This window comes from Nyctereutes procyonoides, unplaced genomic scaffold, assembly GCF_905146905.1.
Source record: "Nyctereutes procyonoides isolate TBG_1078 unplaced genomic scaffold, NYPRO_anot_genome, whole genome shotgun sequence".
In the NCBI taxonomy this organism is placed as follows: Eukaryota; Metazoa; Chordata; class Mammalia; order Carnivora; family Canidae; genus Nyctereutes; species Nyctereutes procyonoides.
This window is the reverse complement of record NW_026575052.1, coordinates 1210956-1238944: the sequence shown is the minus strand read 5'-3', so window position 1 is coordinate 1238944 and position 27989 is coordinate 1210956. Positions and strand designations below refer to the sequence as shown.

Genomic DNA, 27989 nt, shown 5'->3' with positions numbered 1-27989 from the left:
AAGTGTTTCCAACTAGGTTTTATTTTAGTTCCAATATTATCAGCAATGATACAGGAGTAACTCAGGCAAGTATGTCACCTTAAGTACATCAGACAAGAAACTCACTGTGTCGAGCAGGTCTCACACTCCAGCAAAGGAACATAAACACAAAGTTAGCAGCATTAAATTAAAGTGCTTTTTGCCACACTTCTGCCGGAGTCTTGTCCTCAGTGGGGAACATTTCATCCTACTTACTGTGTAAGAAACTCAAAATTCCGTTTATTGCCCAGGGGCTACATTCAAAAAAATTCATGTTTAGTTTTTAAGTAATTTCTTCCCCCCCAAAAAAGCACAAAATTCACTGGATTGTGTGACCCTGATTTTTCCTGACACTGAAGTGACCACCACCTGGGCCTGGCAAAAAGCTCCCAGCGTCCCCCTGCCGTGTGGCGGTCTCGAGAGAGTCCAGCACGTGTCCCACACAGCAGGTGCACTCAAGAGCTGAGACAAGCGGGCACCTGGAGAGGATGCCACCTGCGTGGCCACCGGCGGAGAGCAGAGGCCACCAACCCATTTCCTGGAAGCTGGCGGGCGGGGGGGATTCAAGAGGACGAGCCCCACCTCTTTCTGGGAGAGAGGACCTGCTGGTTTCTAGGAAGTTCTCTGACCTGAACTGCAAAGGCTGCTTGCCCCAGTTAACACCGTGGAGAAAGGAACCTGCCCCCACTCCAACCAGTAACAATCCCAAACTCAACAGGAAACATTTCTCAAAGTCAACACGAGGCCAGATGGGGGTCAGTTAGAGCTCTGGGGGGCGGGGAGGTGGGGAGGGCTGGGGGATGGCGGCTGGCTCTCCCATGCTGTCCCCCACCAGCTGCAGCCGCCGAGGCACAGGAGGCTCAGCCCAGAGGACTGGTGGCCAAGGGCGGCAGGGGCGAGCCCTCCCTGTTCCCCATGGACTCCACATTCCACCCCCCACCCCCCCACATCCCCCCACCCTGTCCTGGGCGAGCCCCACCCCCACCTCCCTCTACCATCCTTCCTTCTGCTACATCCTTGAACGTCCTTGAACCAAACCATCTCTGACCAACAATAAAACCAGACGACACCGGCTAAGGAGCGAGACCGGAACAAGGGATGCGGTGAGAGAGGGAAGCCGAGCCCCGCGCAGCGCTACCAGCGGCGACTCTCTCCACGCGGCCCCACCCTGCAGCCAGTCACCTCAGCACCTCTGCATCACCCGCCCCACCGCATGCACGAGGCTGCCTCCGCCTACAACCCCCACGGCCCCACCTCCAGGACGCGTCTGCAATGTTCTGCCGACAGAGCGAAGCGTGCAAGCGGAAGGGCCAGGCTGACACACAGGCAACAGCCCTCCTGCGATGGACTCAGCCTTTCTGGAACTTGTTCCTATGCAACCTGGGAAGAACTCAACCCCCCCAAGGCGGCCTTGCTCTGCGTGTGCTGGGGTGTGCGGCAGGCGGGGGTGCTGGGGTGGGCGGTAGTGTCGGCCAGAGGAGGGGGCCTGCGTGACAGCAAGCAGGCATTCTGCGGTGTGGGCAGTTCCCAGACCCTGTCAAGCACTCGTGGGAGTCTCCACCAGCGCACCTGACAAAGACACTTGACTCCCTGTACCATGCTGTCCACGGTCATCGTTACAAGTCTCCTCTAGGGGCACAAGCCAGGTCTTCCTGCAACAGCAGGCGAAGGGGGAAAACCTAGCAATTAAGGGCTCAAAACGGTATGAGAGGTATGAGACGGGGGGGTGCTCTCGTTCTCGGGGCGGCAGCAACGGGCAGGAACTGCGCGAGGGCTGCTAGGAGCCCACAGTGCTGGCGGTGCCGCCCTCTCCACGCGGCTCTGGCTCTCGGCTGCCCACTATCTGCTGGGCTGCAGGTACTGGTGCGTGAACATGTTGAGCTCGCTGTCCAGCCAACCAGCTTTGTTCCTGCAGAGAAACGGGTGTTTTGTGGCACTCAGAGCCGATCACAGGTGACAGTGTCACAGGCCAAGGGCTGTTCTAAGCTCTTGTGACATGGAGCCTCAATCACTCCCACTGCACAGATGAGGAAGAGGCCAGAGACGTTACGTAACTTCCTACAGCCACACTGTAGCACTGGAGCCAAAAGTCGAGCTCTTCGGACCCTCAAGCCTCACGCTCGGGTCACCTGACCACAGGCAAGTCCCTGAACTGTCTGGAACTAGGTTTTCCTGCCTCTCGGAGAGGGGCTGCATTGCTGGATCTGCAGCCCTTACGGCTTTACCCCATCCCTGTTGGTGACAGCAGCAGAGGCAGCCCCCACCACGCACACACCCCGTGAGTCGTACCGCGTGTCCCTAGGAAAGGACTGACCCAGCTGGTGGGCGGTGAGGGCACATCCACACAGCGAGGGAGGGAAAGTCCACTATGTGCCAAGGGGTTGGCACTGACGTCAGGGGCGGGGGCAGGAAGCACAGGGTCCCCATGTACTGATGTTATCTGGGGCTGAGCGGGCAGAGGACCTTTGCACACCACTTTTAGGTTCAGCTCTGTGGCTACCATGAAATCTTGCTCCATTTTATAGATGAAAACAAGGGAACCTAAGAAAGCTATGCAGTCTGCCCGAACATGAGCACCTGGGCCAGAACCCAGGCCTCCTGCTCCTGAGATTGATCCTCTCCAGGAAAGCACTGACTTTCAGCAGGGAACCCCCCCCCCTCGGGGGATGTGGGTGCCAACACATGCCCTGCCCATCACCAGGGACCTTACGCAACTCTCCTGTGGGTAAAAATGCTAGCATGCCCCCAGCCCTGGGCTCCCACGGAATTGGGAGTGAAGCATGCGGCAGGTCCAGCCCAGGGTTCCGAGTACACAGGAGACAATGAAAGACAATCGACGTGCAGAGTGTCACAGAGTGCTGGAGCCACACACACCTATTCCTGGCCTGACCATCTCCTACGGGACCCCAAACAAGTTACTTAACTTCTGGAAGCCCCAGTTTTCCCTTTTAGAAAAAGGAAAGGGGTTACACGAGCCCTTGAGGTTGAGTGGCACAGCACCCCTCAAGTGCCAGACACATGCCACTAAGGAGAAGGTGCCTGTGACCTGGAACCCGACGGTACCACACTGCCTGGCTCCTCCACAGCTGCCACACGGCCCCGCTGCAAGCATCTGGAGGGCAGCGACTCGACATCCTGCTGCACCTCCAGCGCTGGCGCCGTATCCGGCACCCAGCAGTGTGCCACCTGACATAATGAGGTTCACGTCCACACCCAAGAGAGACAAGCAGCGGAGCACCCACCGTGCCCAGCGGCACACCAGAGCCCCCCGGCCTCCCAGGACGGCCTCACCTGAGCAGTTTTGCTTTGCTCTGGAGTGAATCGAGAACCTCAATTTTCTTGTTCATGGCAGCAATTTCCTGCTCCAGGTTCTCCCGGGTGACGTCGACTTGCTGGCACAGATGAGCAAAGGTCCCAGACAGTTCCCTGAGGGAGAGGGAGTCGGGATCAACCGGTCCACGAGGCTGTTTTGCAGAACACGGCGCTGGCTAAACCCGAGCGAGAGCAGGGCAGCAGCCAGCCCACGTGTCAGCCGCTGGCAGCTCGGCCCCACACCATCCCAGTTCCGCAGAAACTTCCCCACCCCTGCCAAGACCGTGCAGGTCACAACCACCACATGCACAGCATCGGCACCGTCGGGACAGCCAGGAGCACCCTGGCTTGGGCACAACAGTCCAGGATTCAGATCCCAGCTCTGCTGTGCATCAGCCAGTGGAGGGGGAAAGAGACTACTCATCCAGGTGCAATTTCTCCGTTTGGAAAAAGGAGATGCCAATGCAAACAGCATCTATTTCCAAGGGTTCACAGAGAAAATGGAAAATTGGGGGCAAGGTCCCTAAAAAGGAGCTGACCACACAGCGATGTAAGGCAGGCAAGCCAGCACTCCCCTTTAGCGGCCAGGCCAGGCAATCCAGCCCCAGCTGCCCAGAGCTGTGCCAGGAAGGCAGGGCCGTGGCTCAGCAGCTCACTGCCTATAAACCAAGCCCTTCCAGATCACCTTTAATAAATGCCACAAGTAACGTCCCTGCTCTTCCCACAGCCTCTTTCTTTCCTACCTGGTCCCAACCCAGGACATAAGGTGACCCCGGACAGACCCCTCTCCCCATCCCTGGTCCCAGAGCCGACACTGCACAGCTCAAGGCCAGGGGCAGATGATGTTCGGGACCTGAAGGTTTCCAGGCCAGGTCCACAGGAAAGCTAGAGGGAAATCCTGAACCACAGGAGGCGGCACTAGTGCCTGGGCACTGGGGGGGCCACTCACTGCTGGACTTGGTGACTGCAGTTGGAGCCAGTGTAGCTGATGATGAGCTGTAGCTTCTCGCTGGCATACTCAACAAACTGGCGCTTGAACGCCCTCTCCTTGGCCTTGGTGGTCCAGGTGAGACGCTCGTAGACATACAGGAGGCCATAGAGCCCAAAGGAGAGGGCGATGAGCCGCCAGCCCACCGCCTTCCACACCTGCAGAGGCACAGGGATGAGCTGACGCAGACTCTCTGCCGTCCTCCTGCCCATCCCCTCAGCCTGCCACAGCCAGGACCTTCCCAAGAGCCCCAGTTCAGAAACAAGGGTAACTCAGTGCTGGCCACACGACATGACTTGTGCAAAGGTGGGGGGTAGGGAAGTGGTGTTAGGACCAGAAGCATGGACCCACTCAGAATTCTTAAAGACGAATGCAGGCATGCTGTAAAGTGACATTCCGTCCCGACGACACCGACAAGCATTCTGCATTTCGTTGCTCAGTGGGTGGCTTCTGTTGGCCTGGTCTATGATGCTTTGGTTCAAGGCGGTGCGGTTACGGTCAAAGAGCAGTGGATGTGAAGCCAAAAATCACGGCTTCAGTGCTGCCTGTCTAATCCTGGTTGACACCTGGGCAAGTTTTTAACAACCAATCTTCCCAAAAGACGCATAATGCTCTTCACCCAACTCTCAGGGTTGTTTGGGTAAAACAGGGTATTTAAAAGGGTCACATGACCAACAGGGACCCACATCTCAGCTACCAACCCTCTGCTAGGTCATTGCCCATGAACAAAGCAGCACAGCATGCACCAGCTAGAGAGAGGAGGGCAAGGGGCCCCAGATCTGTCCCACTGTAGCCTTCCAAACGGAGTACAATTCCTGGCAGTTTTGTTACCGCCACACCTGCCACCAAAGTGTAGCTCTAAAGACCATGGCAGAAAGAGCAAGGCCATGTTGTCAGGAAAACTCAACGTGTTATTACCTACTCTGGCCTCTGTGTGTCTTGGGGTCAGGACTGGGGAGCACCCCAGTTATCAAGAAGGCAGCCTGCGATCTCAGGCCTTGGAGTGGAAAGGGAAGGGCAAGAAAACCAGGAGACAGGCAAGGGTTCAAGGCCCAGCCTGAGTTCTTTGTCCTAAACCCTTTAAGTTCTGCTCTTGGCATCCCCTCCAAAGAGAGGTCCTGGGCACACCCATCTCTCTAGAACCCTGGTCTGTCCATTTCTCAAGTCTCTTCCCTGCCTGTTGTGTGGTGCAGGCCCTGCTGGGGACAAACACGGCTTGAGATCACAGTTCCAATCCTAACTCTATGCAAGCCAACGAGGTTGTCCTCCTCTGGGACTGGTGCTGTCTAATCGTCACATTAGTGGACTGAGACCAAAAGAAGTCAACAGATACACACTAAAGCTTAGTCTACGGCTCTACACAGCTACCTGTGAGACCACAGTGAAAAGTCGCTGGTAGACGTGAAAATGCTCCGCGCCTACTGTGACGCGCTGAGCCAAAGCAGGAGCCCCCGCCTGCCTGCCCGCCTGCCCACAGCCTTCCCAGGTGGGCCTGTCACTGACCACGCCTCCAACAACGAGAATGCCCATGGAGGTCCTAGACGTCAGGGATGCCAGGCCGGTGACCATGGAAACCATGAGCTCTTCTTGGGTGAGGGAGCCCTGCGGCAGCGGGGGCATGGTGGGGTTGGCTGGCGTCAAAGGGATGGGGCGCTGCACCTGAAGAGACATGACAGGAGGGCTAAGAACACTTGGTGAGCCTCAGGGCCAGGTGTCCGGGAACAGGGACACACAGCGCGGCTCTTCAATTTCCAAAAGGCAATAAAAATAAGCTCTGTGTGCAGCAAGGAAGAATTTAGGCTTCATGACAGATGTGCCAGCCCCAAGGGAGCACTGGCCAGCCCCCAAAGTGTAGGACGTGCACCAGGAGCAGAACGCACAGTAATTCAGTGCTGTGGACACGAGTGGTTTAAGATCTAAATTGAGAAACATGGTGTGTAGATAAACCTAAAACTTCCATATCTAATACTCACATACTTAGTAAGTTTAGCTAATGTTTTAAATTTCATAAAAATCAGTGCTTAGGGTAAAACTCAACTGATTTGTGGCAGAATTTGGTAGCACAGGTGCCATGGCTGTTATGGCAGGAAACCCCTTTCAGAGCGATCCCTGTGAGCACGTCGGGGTGCCTCAGTCAGCTAAGTGCCTTCAGCACAGGTCATGACCCTGGGGTCCTGGATCGAGCCCCCTTTGGGCTCCCTGCTCAGTGAGGAGCCTGCTTCTCCCTCCCACACTCCCCACTTGTGCTATCAAATAAATAAAATCTAAAACAAAAAACAAAAAACTGGTCCCGGTTTCTGGAGGCAGGGTGCAGACGGGCCTCCAGCAATGCCCAGGGTGAGGGCCACTGCTTGCCTGGTCATTGTAGCCCATCAAGGCCCGGCGGCTGTTCTTGGGACCCAGGAACCTATTCACCAGCATGGTCCACCCGAGAGAAAAGTGGAACTCGATGTCCTCCTGAAAGTCAGCACACAGCTTGTCACAGTTCAGGTCGTAGCTGAGGGAGAAGCACTGCCGAGGGACCAGCATGTCTATCTGACTGCGCACGGACGCAGGAAGGAGGGGTTTCAAACCATCTGTCAGGAAGGGAGATGAGGAGAAGCCACGTCAGCTCGGCCCTGGGCCACACAGGTGCCCGGCCTCGGAACAGAGGCCGTGCCAGCCACTGCCCAGGGTGCTGAGGGTGTGCAAAGAGTGGGCTCGCGGGGCTGCAAGTGGCCCTCCCCAGGGCCCTCCACACCTGCTGACACTTAGGCCCTGTGTGAACTGAAAGCCTGGCCACACCTCAGCCTGTGACAGTCCCATAGGGTAACCCCGGACGGCTCCCTGTGGGGACTGAAAGCACAACACACCCCAAGAACCCGAGCGTATTGAACTAACTCGTTGTCAAAGGTGACAGACAAGGAAAGGGAATCATTTCTGTGGACTGGACCCCAAAGCGGGCCTCGGGGCATCCCAAAGGCCCCGGCCGCCAGCCCCCAGGCACTGACCTATCATGTCCTGCTGCATGGCTTGCAGGGAGCTGCTAATGGCCGTGGAGCAGCGGTCGGACATATTCCGGCCCAGTCCCTCCTCTATATGGCGGTGCAGTTCCTGAATCCGGAAGGGAGAGGTTAAGAGAAACAACCCCACCTCGGGAGTCCCTTCTGAGGAGCCAAGGGACAAGGAAACCGCTGTCAGCCCGCCCCCCGCAGATGACCTCAGAGTGCTGAGGGAAGCCCGGGTCCTTCCGCCCTGGCTGAGGGGCCCTGAATCACTGTCCTGCGCAGTGATTCCACCCAGTGGACAAAAGGGACAGAGGCGAGCCCAGAACACCGGCTGCCCGACGACTCACGTTCTTGTAGACCTTGAGGACCACTGGGGAGGGGTGGAAGTCCATCTGGTAGTCGTCCACCAGCACGGACAGGCGCCTGATCTCTTCCGCCATCGCAGTGGACACCTGCAGGACAGCAAAGTGCACTGTTCGGGCTGGAGGGCGACGTGGATCCGTCCTGCGGCACCAGGAGAGCCTGAGCGATTCTCACCCACCGCACAAGCTTCCCCGAGAGCCGGCAGGCTTCTCGGCTCACTGACGGCAGGGCAGCTTCGCAGGGAGAAGGGATGTTACAGATGGGAGGCCCAGAGGACGAGGACTTGCCCTGGGTCACACAACGGACCAGGGAGCCCTTGGCGGTGGGGGGCACTATGCGCCCGAGTCAGGGCCACAACTTCCTTCTGGAAGGCTGGGAGGCCCCAGGATGAGGACGCGTGTGCTCTTTCGCCTTCCCAGCACCCTGGACGCTACTTGGAGCCCAGCAATCCCCGGAGCAGCAATCCTTACCTGCCTCTCCACCTCCTCCGTGATCTGCTTAATCCGCAGCTTGTAGTCCTGAGCCAGGAGTTCCAGCTGCTTGTCAATGAACCTCAGCCGCTCTTGCCGCTCTTCCCGCATTTCCAGGCAGTAAACCCTGAGAGGAAGTGCACAGTTTCAAGAGCGGGTCCCCTCCCAGCCACGTGGAGGAGCGAGGGGACACCGGGAAGCCTGCGTGTGCCCCTGCTGTGGCCTCAGCAGTTTCACACTCATGCCCAGAGATGCGCTCTCGCCCTTCCCAGGTGCCAGCCACACACTCGGAGGTCCTCCCAACTCCCTCCAACTCGGGAGAGGTGGGGGCAGGGTGGGGCGGGTGCTTTCAGGGGGCTTACAACAAGTTCTGCTCATTAACATAGGAAAACAGAAAGCTCAGCCCGACTAGTCATCGGGGAAATGAAATTAAAAAAGAGGTACTACTCTACACAGGCACAAGCCCGACAGAGTCACCGAGTCTGAAGTGCTGGCAAGGCTCGGGGAAAGCAGAGTCCCAGCACACGCTGCTGGTGGGACTGGGAACACACGGAGAGAACGACAAAGGAAGACACAGTAAAACTGAAAATGCGCACACCCTGAGATGAAACAGTTCCACCTCCGGGAGTTAATCCCAGACAGACTCTTACAAACGTGCACAAGCTGACACGTAAACTGGTGCCCACAGCAGCAGCAGGGTTTGCAATAGGAAAATAACAGAATCTAAAAAGCAATCCACGGGAGGGATGCCTGGCTGGCCCAGTCAGTGGAGCATCCAGTGCTTGATCTCTGGGTTGTGAGTTCAAGCCCCAGGGTGGGTCTGGAGATTAAATTTGAAAAAAACTTAAAATGAGGTATGGTCCCAAGGGAATACTCTATGCCAGTTCACAGTGATAAACTCCAACTCTGTGTAATCAGCAGGGCAGGAGGCAAAACCAATGCTGAGCAGAGAGAAACACAAGGTGCACCAGCACGTCCAGGACAACAGGATGTCTGTGTATTTAAAGCACATACAAGCAGCGTTTACAGATTCTTCAGAGTTTATGTAAAAGCACTTTTTAAATGGATGATGGCTACACACCAAATCCACGGTTGTGCTTGCCTCTGAGGAATGGGCAGGATGACGGTGGGGTAGGGGCTAAAGAATTGAAAGGTGTTTAAGAAAAAGGGTTTTTTCTTAATTTAAAACAATATAAAGCAAACATTGAAGGAAGCAAAATGTTTTCATGTTATTCTCTATTTTCCTAGATTTTAATTTCTACAAAAAAGGTTATTTTTATAAAATGAGTGTCCTGGGTGGGGCACCTGGGTTCACTCGATTGAGCATCTATTGATTTCAGCTCAGGTCATGATCTCTGGGTCATGAGATTGAACTGTGCATTAGGCTCCACGCTCAGTGGGGAGTTTCTTTGAGGTTCTCTCTCTTCCTCTGCTCCTCCCTCTACCTCTTTGTCTCTCTAATATAAATAAATATATCAAAAAAAAAAAAAAGAAAGAAAGAAAAGAAAAAAAAAGAAAAATCCTGGAGGAGACACCTGGCTGGCTCAGTTGGTGGAGCACACAACTCTTATTCTCCGGGTTCTGAGTTTGAGCCCCACAATGGGTATAGAAATTACTTAAAATAAAATAAAATATTTTTTAAAAATTACAAATTTGGGAACCCTGGGTGGCGCAGTGGTTTAGCGCCTGCCTTTGGCCCAGGGCGCGATCCTGGAGACCCGGGATCGAATCCCATGTCGGGCTCCCGGTGAATGGAGCCTGCTTCTCCCTCTGCCTATGTCTCTGCCTCTCTCTCTCTCTCTCTCTCTCTCTCTCTCTCTCATAAATAAATAAAAAAGTAAAATAAAATAAAATAAACAAAAATAAAAATTACAAATTTGTCCTGCTTTAAGCTCTGAGAAATGCCGTGGTGCTCAGTGTGGTGCCACGCTGAGGCCTCCACATGTGCCTGTGGGGCAGCGTTTCAGGGAACCACGAGGGACAGCCAGACACCCGAAGGCTGTCCTCACCAGGCTCCTCCTCATGGATCCAACTAGGCCTGGTGGCAACCCAGGCACTCGGCTCTGCCGGCCCGTCCGCAGGTGGGGGTGAGGCGATCACGTCCCAGCACTGCCCCCCGTGGGTACACCACCTTCGGTTCTTACCGCTGCTCCTGTGCCGCTATGTGCAGGGAATCCATGATGAGACGCACCGCCTCCGCAATCTGCTTGGCCCGGACTGTGTGCTGCTCGAATTTGGTCTTCACTGCCGACTGGGAGATGCACTCCTGGGACAGACAAGAGGTGCTGAGGGAGGCAGAGGCCACCAGGGTCCACCAGCCACGGCCCAAGCTCTGGCGTTCACCACCAGGGACACGGCTGGTGGGCGCCGGGGAGGCACAGAATAACCAGATACCGGAATCAAAGGGCTCACCTCAAATCTCCTTTCAAAATTCTGAAACTCAAACATCCTCACTTGGAAGCCTTCTGCAAGAGCGCCCCCTAGGAGAATTGCACCACGTAAGTCGGCAGGGGCAAGGGATGAAATTCCCCAAAGGCAAGCAGACTGGGCACGGGGCTTAAAACAGTGGCCGAGAAGCAAAGAGCTTTTTGCTCAAGGCTCTTCCTACTGCCTCACTCTCAGAACCAGCTTCTGGAAGCCTAAACATCAGGGGAAAGGAAGTCCGTTCGAGCGTCACCTCCTTCGGGCATGCCCTGGGCCTTCTGGATCCTGGCGTTGAGCACCTCCTTGGCAGACACAAAGAAGATGCGGTCTCCGGCCTGGCCTCGGTCCACCACACCCAGCTCGTCCACCAGGAAGCTGGTACAACGTTCCATGTGCTGCCGCCGCACCTGAGGTCCAAGTGGATGGCTGAGACCAGGTGGGGTGCCGGTGGGCCCCTCCTGACGGAGCCCACAGCCCCCTGTGCCTTTCTTCTAAAGAACAGGTAATATAATAGAGTCACGTCCACTATTCCAAATGTACACACACACGACCTCATCTCCCACCGTCAGTTCTCTAGCCACCACGCTCCCCAAAAGCCACATGACAGGGGCTCCTTGGGGTATAGGCTGCCACAACTATTTCATGCAAATAGAAGCAGAAATGCTTAAACATGTGGGGCGCCTGGGGGGCTCTGTCGGTTAAGCATCCGACTCTGGAGCTGGACTCAGGTCATGATCTCGGGGTCCTGGGATCAAGCCCCACATTGGGCTCTACATTCAGCATGGAGTCTGCTTGGGATTCTCCTCACCCTCTGCCCCTCCCCACCACTTGTGCTCTCTCTAAAATTTAAAAAAAAAAAAAAAATTAAATTAAATTAAAAGGAAAAAGAAAGGCTTAAATATGTCCCAAACTGCCCCTTGTGAGAACCAGCACACCGTCTCACTGTGCTGCCCCAGGAGGAAAGGAACCCGTGAGCCAGGTTCCAGGAAAGGAACCTAACCTTGGGCTCCATCCTGCCAAGCCGAGTCCTCCCAGGGCCTCGAATATGAAATGAGTGGGCGCCACCACTGGAATATCCTTTCTAGCTCTGAAATCCCAGGGTTCTCCTGCCAGCTGCTTTCCTCAACGTTAGCCCATTTCTTCCTTTCAACAACTGTGTCACATCCACCTCTCAGGCGAGGAGCGTCCCAGTCACTGCCTGGCGTCAGCTGGCAGCTGTGCACTTCATCCCCCGTCACCAATCTATCACTCCCGTCGCTTCCCTTTCCTTCCACACAGAACAAGTAAAGAATTATGAACGGTCAGGGAGGATCAAGTATTCTCCGCTCCTCCTCCTAGCTTCTTTCCTGGCTGTCTACCAAAGGCTGAGCCTGTTCTACTGCGATTCATTCTTTATGAACCGAAGTGAGCACCGGCCTCAGACAAGGGAGCTGCTGACGTGCTGTGGACGCTTTTCAGACCCGGATGGCAGCCGTCTGAAGAGTAGAGGAAGCCGGGGAGGGGAACGGGGGAAGTGGCAGGAGCGTTCTCAGAGCCCTCAGAGGACACCACAGGGACCCCAGGGAATGCAGGGGAAATCCCTGGTGGTGAACTCAGTCACAGGCTGGAAGAGGCCCTGGGCAGACACACAGGTGGCACTCCCCAGACTGGCGAATAAAGAGCCACCAACCTCTTCCATGTATTCAGGCTCCGAAGCAGACGCGTCCCAGCGGTTGTTGAGGATGAAGATGTTTGGGCGGGACAGGCGCTCACTCACCTTGTGGAAGAACTGCTTCTCCTGATGGGGGAAAGACCTCAGTGTAGGAGGGGCTTTGGCGGCCAAGGCCCTGTGAGTCTCACGCCCCCCTTCCCGCTCAGCTGGGTTCTGGGGCACAGGAAGAGGAGGAGGAGGGGTTACCGTCTGCATCAGGGTGGACTCTGAGTTGGCCACCAGCACGAACACATCGGCGTCCAGGCAAAACTTGTCAATCCAGCTGTCCAGCTCCGTGGTGACATCGATACCAGGGCTAGGGGTGGTGGGCACACTGTCATCAGGCTCACACACGGGGCCCTATTCTTGCTCTGCACAGGCCCAAGGGCAGCCAGGCAAAGGAGTACAAAGCCACAGATCTCAGGGCAACCCGGCCTGACCTTTACTGGAAGGATATTTACTTTTCATTTCATACCCTTCTGGATGGTTTGAAAATGTTTTGTTCCATCTCTATACCACTTTTAAAGACAATGATTTGTGGAGATGCCTGGGTGGCTCAGTGGCTGAGCATCTGCCTTTGGCTCAGGTCGTGACCCTGGGGTCCTGGGACCGAGTCCCACATCAGGCTCCCTGAAGGGGACCTGCTTCTCCCTCTGCCTATGTCTCTGCTTCTCTCATGAATAAAGAATTAAAATCTTTAAGAAGAAAAAAAAAAAACCATTTGTAACTTTACCCTGGAGATACACAATTAAGATAAAATTTTACACGTGAGTCCCATAAGCACTATAGTGCTGTACTTCCCAGAGGAGTTTTAACCCGTCCCCAAAGCGTTCCTTCAAGAGACGCAGAATACCACACGGACCCCACCACCACCAGCTCCCACCTCTAACATGCGCACCAACATTGGGTTGAGGCTGAGACCCTGCTTAACTTTTGGGCGCCCCCCGCCCGCCACCCCCCCACAGACCATCACTGGGACATCTCCAGCGCAGTGATGGCAATGGATACAGTAACCAGCCCCCAGGAGATCCAGGGGACAGGAGGACCTGGCTGCGCCAGTCTGAAAGGCAGTCTGTTTAAGCAATGACAGGCCCTGGGGACCCTGGCCCGGATGACACAGAATCAGAGACCTGGGGACTGCCCGTTTTGGACCCCAGGGAGGCTCTTTCCCTCTTACCTGTCCATGAGCACAAGGTCATCCTTCAGAAGCGGGCACTTGGAGTTGGGCCACATCACACTCACCAGGCTGCCAGCGTGCAGCTGCTCGTCCTGGTGAAGGGCATGGGCCAGCTGGTTCACAGTCTAATGGGGGAGGAGGGAAAGGAAGAGAGCTCAGGGCTGAGGAAGTCGCCAGGCAGGAGGCTGCCCGTGCAGCTTGGCACGCATGGTACGGCTGCTCAAGTGCAGCCTGACCTGCCACCCCTTCTTCCATTTCACATGGAAAAGCCAGAAGCTGGGAGCTGAAAGTCAGAAACCACTATTCTTCACTACTCTCTCAAAACTTCTTTCTTGGATGTTGTCCTAAAGCTGCGGTTATTCGGCACTGATGAGCTCTTTATGAACTGAAAGCAACATCTGGCCCCAAACAGGAAAGCAAATGGCTCTCAGAAAATCAACACGGACAGGCCGCTAGCTGTTGATTCAGAATCACAGAGCCAGAGTGAGAACCGCTATCTAGCAACTGCTCCGGAAACGGGGCACAGGTGCTCTTCACGGCAGAGGAAGGGGCCAGCCCCCCTGCTTGGCATCACGCAAGGCACTGGGGCCTCCTGACTCCCGGTGCTCAGGGTCTTCGAGCCTCCCTGAATCCCTGGCACCTCCTCGACAGCTCAGCTCCAACAGGGCTTCCCACCTCCCTCCATGGGGGGCACCGCTGTCTCCCAGGGGCTGCCGATGGCCGGGTCACAAGGGACGTCCTGGCTAATCTAAGCTCCAAGGCCGCCAGCACGCCCAGGGCTGTGCACTCCAGCTGGTGGGGACCCCCACGGCACCCTCACCTTGACACTCCGCTTCTCCTCCGAGCCCTCTGTGAGGAGGAAGGCCTCATGACCATCTGTGCCTTCGACCCGCAGGAAGCAATTGGTGGTGTGGCCGATCCCGGAGGGCAGAACTTTGTCCCAGAGCATGGCATTGATCACGGTGCTCTTCCCGTTGCTCGTCCTGGAAGGGGATACGGGCCATCAGGGAAGCTCCAGCACTGCAGGCTCCCACAGCGAGGCTGCCGGCCCCGAAGCCCAAAGTCTCGTTCTCTGCGGGGGCACCGGTACCCAGCCAGGCAGAGCGGCGGGTGGACAAATGCCTCTGGCCGGTGCCTGCGCTGTGCTGGTTCTTCATGGCAGCCTCCCTGCTAGTGGCTCCCGCTGAGCAGCCCCAGCACGCAGACACCAAACCACTCCTGGAGTCCGCTGGCCGCTGTAAGCCCCTGGCATCACCGTGGACACGACCTGTGCACCTCTAAAGGGGAACCCCCTTGGCTTCTACTGGAAACCACGGGCTCATCCCCGGGGCAGTCTGCCTCAGTCTGAATGACCTGAGCTGAATGACCCCAACGTCCCTGGCTTTCCACCAAAGGCCTATTTTCTTGCTCTTCTCTCATCGTGTTCCTTCTCACACGTGAAGCCCCACACTTCAGTCCCCAGGGTAACTGTCACGACTGGGGAGATGACTGGAGCGTTCTCGCCAGTCACACCCCTCTTCTACCTTCCAGTGAAGTGAGGGCCACATCTCTGAGACGAGGTTGTAGAAATGAGAGCCCCGAGGAGTGGAGGACCACACCTGAGGTCAGGGCCACGTTGATCTTCCTAACGAGCATGGTGACCTTTATTTATTTATTTTTTTTATTTTACTTTCAAGATTTTATTTATTTATTCATGAGAGACATAGAGAGAGAGAAGCAGAGACACAGGCAGAGGGAGAAGCAGGCTCCCCATGGGGAGCCCAATGTGGGACTCGATCCCAGGACCCTGGGGTCACACCCTGAGCCCAAGGCAGATGCCCAACCACTGAGCCACGCAGGCATCCCTAGCATGATGACCTTTAATAGAGGTTCCTAAGTGCATGTGACTGATTTACCAACCCTCCTTGCCTATCTATAAATCATACATTCCCTTTGTAGGAGAATAGAGAGCCCTGACACGTCACAGAACAGGCATTAGACCTCCTGCATAACCCTTGAGCACTGAAAGCTGTAAACAGGCACCACTATATTTACACAGAATCAGAAAATGTTATAGGTCCCTACACCTTCTCACTGATGAATGACCCCTGTCCCTTTAAAACCCTCTTGGCTAGGGGCACCTGGGAGACTCAGTCAGTTAAGCATCGGACTCTTGGTTTCGGCTCAGGTCATGATCTCAGGGTCATGGAGCCTGCTTAAGATTCTCTCTCTCTCTCTCTCTCTCTGCCCCATCCCCGCCCTCTCTCCCTGAAGAGTCATTAGGCAGAGTGCCTACTCCTCGGATAACGCCTGTGTGTATGTAGCATCCAACCTGTCCAGGTGCCTTCTCCCTGTGTTAGATTTTAACTTTTTTGAAGGCACTATGATAAAATAAGAAATGTATTGGTTTTTTATCACGCATTCCTGGCACTGAACTCTGAAAATCTTTAGAATTTCCTAAGTGACAGGAGTGTCTTTTGCCTTTCGTGGGAGCCCCTTTTGAGCACACCTGCGCCTATGCTGATGAGCGGATGGAGGGTGGCTCCCTACTCTCAAAATGGGTTGGTCACCAGAAAGACCAAATGAGAGCATTGGAACTTTCAGCCCCACACACCAACTTCAGGGAAAGGGGGCTGTGGATTCAACTCCATAAAAAATCTTGAACAAAGTTTGATGAGCTTCAAGGTTGATGAAGGCATCCACATGCCCAGAGCATGGTACTTCTGGACCTCACCCTGTGTACCTCTTCATCAAGTTGTTCTTCTGTGTCCTTTATACCAAACCAGTAAATGTAAGTCAGTGCGTCCTCAGCTCTGTAAGTGGCTCTAGCAAATTAACCAAACTTGAGGAGTCACAGGGAGGTCCATTGTACCGCCAATGGGAGAGAAGCACAGGATTCCCAATAGCATCAGAAAGGAGGCCAGTCTTGTGGGACTGGGCCCTTAACCTATAAGATCTGATGCTCCCTCCAGGAAGACCGTGTCAGAGCCTAGTTCCAACTACAGGATACCCAGGGTCTGCTGAGAACTGCAGAACGGCTCAGGGGTGCAGGAAACACTCCAGACCTCTAGTATCTACTATACCTCAAAGCGTAACAAGGAGATCGGTTGACTACAACTATAAAACTCTTGGAAAAAAACAGAGGAAAAGGGCAGCCAAGGGTGGCTCAGCAGTTTAGCGCCTGCCTTCAGCCCTGGGTGTGATCCTGGAGACCCAGGATAGAGTCCCACGTTGGGCTCCCTGCAGGGAGCCTGTTTCTCCCTCTGCCTGTGTCTCTACCCCTCTGTGTCTCTCATAAATAAATAAATAAAATCTTAAAAAAAAAAAAAAAACAGGAAAAGCCTCAGGACACTGAATTAAGCAAATTCTTGGATATGACACCATAAGTACAGGCAAAAGAGAATAAATGGCAACAGAGTAAAAAGGCAACCCTAGGAACACAAGAAAACATTTACAAACCACATGCCTGGTAAGAGGTTAATATCCCAAAGTGCCCCCTCTCCGTCCAGCCAGGAAGAAGTTGTGAGGGCTTCACAGACTCACCGGCCAAAAAAAGCCACTTTCATGTGCCGCCTGGCCAGCACCTCACTGATGCCCCTCACTTTGGACAGGTAGCCTTTGACGTCCAGAACCTGTTCTTCTGTCGTAACTGGGTCCAGTTCCGCATTCCTGTAGGTGTCTGGGGGTTGAGATTGAAAATGAGTTACCGCACAGTCAAGGCAGTTCCACAATCACAAGCCTGCAGGCCTCAGAGACCGGCACTCCCTGCCATCGCCTGCCAAAGGCCGGATCCCTACTGTGGGGCTGCAGCCTAGCAGTTCCGAACAAGGCCTGGAAGCAAGACTGCCTGGGTGCCAGTGCAAGGGAAGTACTGCTTCTCCCCTCCTCCCAGCTTTGCGACCTCAGGCAAATGAACCTTTTGGCGCTTTAATCTCCTGGCTCTTAAAGACAACAGGAGTGCCTTCTTCCTACCACTGTTGCAAAGATTAAATGAACAAAATACAGAAAGTAAACACTCGAATGTTAACTGCCAATCACTTGTATGTATTTCACTTAACGAACACAGTTTCACTACCTACCAGGCACTGTTCTCATCACCTTCCAAACACAGTCTCACTCACTCCTTGTCATTTCCCGGTCACACACTTTTTTAAATGGCAGAACCAGGACAGGGAGCCCGTGCACCTTCGCAAGACCCTTCCTGATCCACCCTGTTTACTGCTCCAGCCAGGCCTCTCACCAGCCCCATCTCACATGGCACCTCACCATGTCCCCACCCTCACCATGCTGCCTCCCCATTACTCCGGGCTTTGCTCAGTGCACCCCAACCCCTCCCTGCACGGATCCACTACCTTGAGGTGCTCTGGCTTATTCTCACTTAGCCTCGAGCCTAGCATGGACTGCACAGCCCCTGGAAGCCCTCCCTGGCTCTCCCCAGCCTGAGTCAGGTTCCTTGTTTGTGCTCCCGAAGCACGCTGTACTTCTTCCACCTTCTGCTTACCTCACCATGATGTAACTGTCAAGCTCACCTGTATCATCTCCCGTGTGGTCCCAGCACTTAGCAGATGCACAATACTGGCTAAACTAACAGGTACTGGGATCACTTCACTGCTTTTTCCCAGTGGCCTTGATAGGCAGATGGACAACAGATGATGGGAACAACTGAGCAAGATCCTGCCCCATCCCATCTAGTTCTCACACCAGGAAGGCTGGCCCACGTACACGGGTGTCTGGCCCCTTGGAACACGCTCACTGCTCAATGGCCTGAGTGTTTATGCCCCAGCCGTGGAACGGGTCATGATGGTGCAGCCCTCATGACTGACACTAGTGTTGGTATCAGAGACCCAGACAACTTGCTAACTCCTGCCATGTGGTTACCAGGACGGTACAGAGGAAAGACAGCAGTCCGGGAAGGTAGCCCTCGCTGGACGCCGAATCTGCTGGTGTCCTGACTTTGGACTTCCCGGCCTCCAGCACTGTGACAAGTAAATTTCTGTTGTTGATAAGCTACCTCCTATGTGATATTTCTGTCACGGCAGCCCAGGCAGATTAGGTGAGCTGTGAACCACTGGGCTGACAAGGGGCACTCGGGGACCACCCACATGATGCCATGAAAGGAAGTAACCAAAGCAACAAGGCCTCCCAGGTCCACTGGTCACCTCAGCCTCAGACCATCACCATTCCTCCCACCTAAGGGCACAGGGGCGAGGCCTCTGGAATGCACCTGGAAGGAAGCTGGGCTCTTAAACATGTGGTCACACCTAAAAGAAACAGCCAGTACACTGACTAGTCTTTAGAGTCCAGTCCCAAGGCAGTCACTATGCCCTCCCCTGGCCAGGGCAGTCCTAAACACGTCTCAGGAGCACTCCAGCTCTTTCCCTCCACCCACCAACAGGAGAGGCCTCATATTCAATCAAAACATCCACTCCTGATGCCAGCACAGAAACACCCTCATTAAGCACGTGCTCATCCACAGCACCACCTCAGGAAGTGCCTCAGAGCAGCACCAGCAGTCAGCTTGGGCTCTGGGAGGAGTGGCCTGGTCTCCCCCACCTCTCCATGCAGTGCCAGGCACACCTGAGCTGCTCCAAATAAATTACTAATGAACTGGAATAATTTCAACTACCAATCTTGTAACTTTAAAAATCAGATTTTTGAATTAGGAAACACGTAGGGAACGCCTTCTCTTGCATCAAGCACAATGCTAGGCAGGACATAGAGAGTCCATTCTCAGTCTTTGTTTGCTTAGGCCGCTCCAATGAAATGCCATGGACTGGGTGATTCATACACAACAGAAATGTACTGTTTCCAGTTCTGGTGGCTGGAAGTTTCAGATCAGGGCGCTAGCCTACTGGGGTGAGGGCTCTCTCCCAGGTCACAGACTTCCCGCTGTACCTTCATGTGGCGGAAGGCAGCTAGAGCACTCTGTGGGGTCTCATTTACAAGGGCACTAACCTCACTCATGAGCGCCCCCGACCATGACCTAATCACCTCCCAGAGGCCCCACCTCCTAACCCCATCCCATTAGGTCTTAGAATTCCAACATGTGAATTTGGGGGGCTACACTCAGACCATTGGCCTGGAAGTACCCCCTTTCTGCTGTAAGGGAGCTGTAAGAATCGGCCCGTCATGTGAACCAACCAACCAGAAGCCAAGACTCTCTAGGAGAAAGTGGAGGGTGAAGTGTGTCCCCAGGGCATTTCCACCCAACCTGGAGAGTTGTGTAGACTAGAACTTAGAAAGCCCCGGTCTCGCCTGAGCACCTCCTTCACAAACAGGGAAACCAAGGGCAAATGAGACTCAGCTACCAGGTCTTTGCTGACAATCGCAGACACAGGAGCCAATGTGTGCCTTCTAGACAGGGAGCTTGAGAAAGCCAGGGGCTGGTGTTGGCAATCGACTGACTGGGGCCCCGGGACCCCGCCCTCCTCTGCTGATCGAGCAGGGACTAGAGGCTGCACTCAAATTAGTAACTAGTGGAAAAGGTGTCAGTGACGCAAGTTTCCGATGCATGATCCCACTGACTATAAATACCAGAGAAAGAACATCCTGGTCAGGGACAACCAATGCCCACACAGGGCCTGGTATGCATGGTGGCCAGAACCAGGCCAGAGAAAACACCTGGGTTCAGGAGTCAGAGACACCCAGTAAAGCTCTGCTGTGTCAACCTGCTGGTACTGAGCAAGTCTCAAAACCCCTGTTTGTCCTCTACGTGGGGTAAGAGTCACCTACCCCTCACGATTCAATGGCACAGAATTCCTGAATGACGGGTCCCTTGTTTTTCTGGCCCCATCTCCCTGGAGCCCAATCCTATCCGATTCCAAGAGCAGAACAATCCTGAAGGTGACAACCTATCTGGGCAGGAGCTCCCCAACAGCCAGGCTCTACCTCCCCACCCCCAAATCCTCCCACCTAAATATGGAAATTGAGAGATGAGTGCGCCTGTCTCACCTTCAAGGAAGGTGGCGCTCTCCTGGATGTAGGCCCCAAGTTGCTCAAAAATGCCATTGATCTTCTTCTTGGCAGTGACGAAGTGCTTGAGTGGGGAAGCATTCACCTCAGCCATGTGTCTCTTGTCCTTCTTGACTGTGATGATGGAGTTGCACCGGGGGAAAAGCAGGGACATCGCGCTGCAAAAGAAGACAGTGTGAGGGAAGCCAGGGATGCCCAGCATGGATGTTCTGCTAGGGCTGCGGCAAGTTGCAGTGGGAGGTCTGGGGCCAGCTCTGGGGACCACCAAGAGCACGGGCCCTCCAGGACTAGACCCGGGTCGGCAAGATAAGAGTAGGATGCGACCGCTGAGGACCTGTGGGCAGTTTCCCTGTCACAGGGTACAGGCACTCGGCTGGAGCCAGGGCCCTGCATTGAGGCCTTGGGCTGGCTGATCCTCACCTACTGACCAGGGGCAGGCCCTGCCCGCACCCCCTCAGAGGGCCAGGCAGAAATCAGGAAGGGACACACGGAGAGCCCACCTCTCAGCCTTAGGCAGAAAAGCGTGACTAAAATCTCACTTCTTTCCTACACATCACGCACCTGAGAGAAAGCAATGAATACCGAAAACAGTGAGAGCAAAGTGACACTCAAGGTCCATGACCCCCAACACACTCCCCTGGCCAGTGTGCTGTCCAGGTCACGATGGCCCTAATTCCTAACAGTCTTTTGTTTTCATTTTTAATGGTGGTCGGGAGTGGACAAGGACGGGTGATGCTCAAATGACAGAAGTCTACTTCTGCTGTTGACTTAAAAACATGTTATCAGTCTCTTTCATTATAAATGTGTGCCCTCTAGAAAATGTAGAAACCAAAGGAAAAATCCGTAACCCCACCACCATTCTATGACAACCACTAAGAACACCTGCTTCTCAGCAGTCTGTTTCTGGGGAGGTAGCTCTCTTGCTCTCGATCACACACACATCTTTAGGGCTCATATTTTTCAAATAGCAGTGATATGTTAGGGGCTGTGAAGCTTAACTCCAAAGTTCTAGAGATCTTTGGTCAAACTCCAGAGAGGCAAACAGACCAGAGAAGGTGGCTGGTAATCTCTGCTCCCGCAAGTGCCTGCTCCTGAGTTCCCACCATGCACAGACCTACTTCCCCAGAACCCTCAGATCCTGGATGTCAAAGGGCAAAGGCTCCTCCAAGGATGGGGGTAGTGTGCACAGCTGTGTGTGCCTGGTCCTATGGTTCCACACCCAGTAAATTCTTTTTTTTTTTTTAAACATTTTTTTTTTTAATTTATTTATGATAGTCACAGAGAGAGAGAGAGAGAGGCAGAGACACAGGCAGAGGGAGAAGCAGGCTCCATGCACCAGGGGCCCGATGTGGGATTCGATCCCGGGTCTCCAGGATCGCGCCCTGGGCCAAAGGCAGGCGCCAAACCGCTGCGCCACCCAGGGATCCCCCACACCCAGTAAATTCTTGTGGGCCACTCCCTCCCCAGCCGCCCCCGTCACAGCACGTCAGCTGTCAGAGCCAGCACTCAGCACTCACTGCACCTGGGATGAGGAGGCTCACGAGTGAACACACACAAGAAATCTCCCAAGGGTGCCAAAGGTCACTGAACAAGCCCCTGAGAAGCAGAAAGAACATCTAGAGAAAGTGCAAAACAACTGAAAACTGGCTCTCAGGATTTAATCATCCCAGAGGGCAGCCCCAGTGGCGCAGCGGTTTAGCACCACCTTCGGCCCAGGGTGTGATCCTGGAGACCCAGGATCGAGTCCCACGTCGGGCTCCCTGCATGGAGCCTGCTTCTCCCTCTGCCTGTGTCTCTGCCTCTCTCTCTCTCTGCCTCTCATGAATAAATAAATTAAAAAAAAAAAATCATCCCACAGAGTGGACAGACCCACAGGGAAATAACCACATTTCACCTAAACCTACAAATTACTTCCTTAATGCTTTCTAGGGAGACAGGAGAGACAAGTAACTGTATGTCCATTTCTACCTTCCTCCTCAGTAAACCTCACAACTGATTTTCTTAGGGAGGAGGTCATGTATCACGGACTTCTGAGGTCACGTGAAAGAAGAGGAATTGGGAAGAAACACCACTGGCTCCTCCAAAGCTGAAGAGTGCACTGAAATCAGGCTTCACGTGGCCCCGCAGGTGAGACTCTCAAAGAAACAGGGGATGAGTGCAAAGAGGAAAGCATCAAAAGGAAAAGAAAAGGGTACAGGATAGGGTGCGATACAGCTGTAGAGGAGACTGTGGAATCAGACAGAGCTAGGATCAAATTGTCCTCTTTCTGGGCCACATAAACTTGGGCAGGTTATTTAACCTCAGAGCCTGGAATTCTTCATGTGCACGACAAGTGTGACACCACGCAGACTGAGGAGACACGGTACCTAGTTACAGGTAGTTTCACGTGTTATAAAGCAACAAGAAAAACTCCACTAGCAAGATCACATGACTCTCCCCTCAAATACCCCACCTTTGGGGAAGGGCAGAGACACCACCACCAACACACCCAGGGCTTCCCCACCACTGCCATAGGGAATCCAGTAAACAGGGCTGAGGATCTGCAGGGCCCAGCCCGAGAAGCGACTTGCTGGCAGGCAGAAAGTTCCCTGAGATCAGGGATCTAGAAGCATGTGTTTTCAAGTTCTGGGTCATTGTTGCCAAGCCCAAAGGATATGGAACCAAAAACGTTAGTGTTCAGTAAGTGTAAGATTCGAAGGCACGCACATTGGTCAAAGCTTCGTGGGTCAAGGTTACATGATCTGCTCGAGTCACACCAGTCCAGAAGCTAACCTGTTCTCACCACTCCCCGGCCTGCAGCAGCGTGCCCTGGCCCTCCCTCATGGATCCACCTCCAACCCATCCAAACAGTCTGATTTCTCTGGCTTAGTTAACTCCCAAGCTGAGGTTCTGTGTTTGTGTTGCTGCTTCTGGCCTGGAATCCTCTTTTTTCACCCATTTGGCATTCCTATTGTCCTTCTAGACCCAACTCTAGTGTCACGCTCTCTGTGAAGCCTTCCCTGACATCTCCAAGAAGGACATGCAACCTTACCAGACTTTTGGTTTTTTTAATCACAGTGTCTCCTCATCTACCCAATCAATGAGTTACCAGAAAGTCTGACAGAGTCGTGACCTACTTCATTTCCACTTTCTTCCTCCACAACCGAGAGAGAGACATGGGTGAGTTAGTGAATGCCCCTTACTGGGAGTGCCTTCTTACCCTTCCATCCCTGGAATACACAAATCTACTTTTTTCTCCAAGAGCAGCTTTTGGTGAATCATCTGTTTCTTAGTGTTTGGAGCTCAGGGAATCAAGAGAGTTGAACCTCTCATATTCCAAATCTGATCCTTCAAAGAGCAAGCTGGACATACATACATGCACAGATGGACCAAAGCTGCAGAATACGCACACACAAGCCAAGACAGGGCCCCCACTATCTTGGGGCTTTGCCTGCTGGCTTCCTATCCTTACAGAGTGGTAGGAAGCAGCTGGGTTCCTGTTCCTCTGGGAAGCCCTGATGGGCCTTACTTTAGGGCAGGGCTCACCACAGGCATGTGGAGGCCAGTCCCCCGGGGCCAGCTGTGTCAGAGTAGCTCTACTATCAACTATACATTATGTGGCATGCTTCAAGCTGTTGTGATAGCCACAAAATACTCTTCAAGTCATGGTTTCTGATAGTTTACAGAAACATTTCCCATAGTATGGTCCACAAAAATGTAGTACACCCAACACTCCAGGTAAAAATTTATAGACTTGCTAGTTTTTCCATAGTAGAAAAAATTTATAAAACACTACATACCATGGTCGGCCTCCATCAGAGCACATGACCAAGCAAAGACTTTGGAAAGGAAGGCCTGTTATAAAGACACTAGCTTAACTGTATTTAAGGCAACATTTCACAAATGTATCCAAAGGAACTTTTCTTCTATGTAACAGTTTTTTAAATCCTGAGGAACATACTTTGGGGAAAGCCTCATTCATCCTGGTACTTTCCCTCTCCCGCCCCAAGAAAGTGTTAGGGGCATGGTATTAACAGATGTTAACCTAAGACCAGAACCAAACCCAATTCTCAACTGAAAAAAAGCTTGACCTCGACCTAGGCTATTAGTTGAGGAGTATTAGGCCTCTTGCACGTGGGAATAGCAATAACAAAATTCACTGCATGGTGTGTTTGGATCCCAAGCATAGTCCCTGAATCCACACCACCTCCTTACCCAGTTTTATGCACAGCAACTCCTAGCAGGGAAAATAAAATAGGTCCACGGATCGTCTGCTGGCACAACTGGAGCAGAGGAGAAGCTGAGAAATTGAAACAAAAGAGTATACAGGGTAAAGGGAGCAGAGCAGACTCCCAGCAGAGCTGTGATAAGGAGCCAGTCTCTGCTGGGCAGAGAGGGGGAGGGAGGAGCCAGCATAGCAGAGAACAAGGGAGATAGAGACTAACTTCAAGGAGCCCAAAGATTCCAGCCACGTTTTGAACTGTCAATCTTTAAACAGGCTCTCTCCACTACCAGTGAAATCCTCCAGGAAGTAGAAAGGACATACAGTTTTTTTTTCAACACAGATTGGAAAACTCCAACTCTGTGCAAAGATGACCCCATCCAAGATATGTGCCACTGGGTGGCCAGCAGAGCACACCCCTTTCCATTCAACCCAAATCCACGGTGCCAGATGTCACAGCCACCACTTACTTTTTGGATAGTGAGGGACCTTCACAGGTTGGGCATCATGGGCATGCTGAAGTCAAAAATGACGATAAGGATCTGAGTTCTCCTCTGTCCGGTCTCTCAGGTTGAGGTTGACTACTGATTGTGTTGACTCCACCGATTCTGACTTATTGGAAAGGAAAAGGAGCATGTCAACAAGCAGCACGTTTGAAAAAGCGCACAAAACATGTTTAATCACGTTGGAAGCCAAACAAACTCATCCCCGAGGGAAGCTTAGTCATTGGCAACACTAGGATAGGATGTGAAGGAAGTGCCCTGGAGAAAAACACAACACACAGGTGGGGACAATCCTGCGTATGCACACACACGTGGTCAGCCGTGTGCTGGTGGGAAGCAGGAGCTCTGGGTAAAGGCAGGTCGAGAGAGGAGAGGAGAGGAGGTAGTGCAGGGGGACAAAGACTGGGCTTGAGGATTGTGAAACTGAGGCCGGGGGGCAGGGGTGGGGAGGAAGAAAAGTAGAACTTATTGAAAGACTATGTGTGGGGCGGCCCAGGTGGCTCAGCGGTTTAGCACCGCCTTTGGCTCAGGTCGTGACCCTGGGATCCTGGAATCGAGTCCCATGTCGGGCTCCCTGCATGGAGCCTGCTTCTCCCTCTGCCTGTGTCTCTGCCTCTGTCTTTTAAATAAATAAATAGATAGATAGATAGACAACTATAAAATAAGATAAATATAAATAAATAAAAATCTAAATAAAAAATAAAATAAATATAAATATAAATAATGAATAAAAATATAAAATATAAATAAGAATCTAAAGAAATAAATATAAATAACAAATGAAATAAATATAAACAAATAAATATGAATAAATAAAATAAATATAAATAAAATAAATAAATAAAAATATAAGTAAATAAAATAGGGATCCCTGGGTGGCAGAGCAGTTTAGCACCTGCCTTTGGCCCAGGGCGCGATCCTGGAGACCCGGGATTGAATCCCACGTTGGGCTCCAGGTGCATGGAGCCTGCTTCTCCCTCTGCCTATGTCTCTGCCTCTCTCTCTCTCTCTGTGTGTGACTATCATAAATAAAATAAATAAATAAATAAAATAAATAAATATAAATAATAAATAAAATAAATATAAATAAAATAAATAAAAAATCTAAATAAAATAAAATAAATATAAATAAATATAAATAAATAAAAATGAAAAAATAAATATAAATAAAATAAATAAAAACCTAAATACATAAAATATAAATAAATAAAAATAAAATAAATATAAATAAATAAAAATAATGAGGGATCCCTGGGTGGCGCAGCGGTTTGGCGCCTGCCTTTGGCCCAGGGCGCGATCCTGGAGACCCGGGATCGAATCCCACGTCGGGCTCCCGGTGCGTGGAGCCTGCTTCTCCCTCTGCCTGTGTCTCTGCCTCTCTCTCTCTCTCCCTGTGTGACTATCATAAATAGAAATTAAAATAAAAAAAAATCCTTAAAAAAAAATAATAAGATAAATATAAATAAATAAAAACGAAAAAATAAATATAAATAAAATAAAAATCTAAATACATAAAATATAAATAAATAAAAATGAAAAAATAAATAAAAATAATGAAATAAAATAAATATAAATAAAAATAAAATATAAATAAGTAAAAATAATGAATAAATATAAATAATAAAAATAAATATGAACAAATAAATATAAATAAGAATCTAAATAAAATATATAAATAAATAAAATAAATAAAATCTAGATAAATAAGTAAATGCAAATAAATAAAAACAATAAATAAAATCTTTAAATTAAAACAAAACACATACGAAAGACTATGTGTGCTGGATGCTATGAAAGATCTCACTTAACTTTCAATTCCTTGGGGCAAACAGAAGCTTGGAACCCTTAAAAAAAAAAAAAAAGGAAAGAAAGAAAAGAAACGCAGGAGGCTGCTAATTACTCCCTCGCACAGCACTGGTTTCTGACTCGGTGGAGCCGCCTTCCTCCACCCTCGCAGGTCGGGAGGGCGAACCTCTGAGGCTCTTCTGGGAGGAGGCGAGAGAAGCGGCAGGACGAGGGCGACGCAGGGTCGGCCCGAGGTCGGGCAGCAGGACAGCCGGGCAGCTCCCTCCCGGCGCGCCCCGGAGCCCGGTTAGGGACGCGCCCAGCAGCACCTGCCCTGCAGGGGCTTTACCTTCAGCGGAGGCGTCAGACCAGGGCCGCCCCGCCCGGGCCGCAGAGGCGAGCGCGGGCCCCCGCGAGCTGAGCGAACGAACGACGCTGGCGAACGCCGCTCAGGAGGCTGGAGGCGGGACGGCGACGCGGCCGCGAAGGATGCGAGGGCGGGGCGCCCGGGACCCTCCGGGGACCCCGCCCCCCCCCCCGCGGCGAGGCCGCCCGCCTGCCCGGCTCCCGACCCCCCGGCCTTCCTTCCAGGCTCGCCGGGCCGGGCCGGGCGCGTCCCCACCCGCGCGGCGCGCTCGCCCTCTCACCTTCACCTTCCCGGCCTCGCGGCGGCCATCACGCCCCCGACGTCATCAGACGGCGCCGCCCGGAGAGAGGCGGGGGGAGGCGGAGGAGGGAGGACGCGCGCGTCACCAGCGCCGCAGCTTCGCCGCGCTGCCCGCGGTCAGTCGTGCGCGGGGGCGGGAGCGGGGCGGGCTCCGAGCTCAGCCCGCCAGACCTCGCCACGCCTCGCGGGTCAGGGGGTCTGCGAGGCGCCTCCAGCCGGCGGTCTCACCGCCGGAGCGTCCCAGGCGCGTGACGTAAGCCTCGGGACTCCCGCTGCATCATGGGGGCTGTAGTTCCGCCCGACGCCTGTCAGGGCGGGGTGGGCGTGGCCTCGAGCTGTCGAGGGGACCGAGAAAACAAGGGCGTGGATTAGAGGTTCCCGCTTTCTCATGGATTGCCCCAGAGCCTGACCCCGAGGCCTGTGCCACCTCTGTAATCCCAGCCCGCGTATTGT

The 27989-nt window shown here is 53.1% G+C and overlaps 1 protein-coding gene across 5 annotated transcripts; it reads right to left on the bottom strand.

The window, feature by feature from the left end:
* MFN2 (mitofusin 2) lies at positions 1 to 27966 on the bottom strand. 5 transcript variants are annotated; one of them, XM_055332016.1, is made up of 20 exons: positions 27517 to 27966; positions 25052 to 25193; positions 24575 to 24659; positions 20360 to 20538; positions 16952 to 17087; positions 14250 to 14412; positions 13430 to 13554; positions 12460 to 12568; positions 12232 to 12339; positions 10816 to 10969; positions 10551 to 10618; positions 10283 to 10404; positions 8139 to 8265; positions 7653 to 7757; positions 7309 to 7411; positions 6674 to 6894; positions 5822 to 5977; positions 4280 to 4476; positions 3310 to 3444; positions 1 to 1927 (listed from the first exon to the last, which is right to left on the bottom strand). In XM_055332016.1, the coding sequence occupies exons 4-20, from the start codon at positions 20532 to 20534 to the stop codon at positions 1858 to 1860; spliced, it is 2274 nt and encodes a 757-aa protein (XP_055187991.1). In that variant the 5' UTR covers positions 20535 to 20538; positions 24575 to 24659; positions 25052 to 25193; positions 27517 to 27966; the 3' UTR covers positions 1 to 1857. The 5 variants fall into 5 exon arrangements, with proteins under 5 accessions (XP_055187991.1, XP_055187986.1, XP_055187988.1 ...); XM_055332011.1 differs by lacking the exon at positions 24575 to 24659 and having other exon boundaries at positions 27517 to 27965; XM_055332013.1 differs by lacking the exon at positions 24575 to 24659 and having other exon boundaries at positions 25052 to 25189; positions 27517 to 27965.
* Positions 27967 to 27989: the final 23 nt, after the last annotated feature.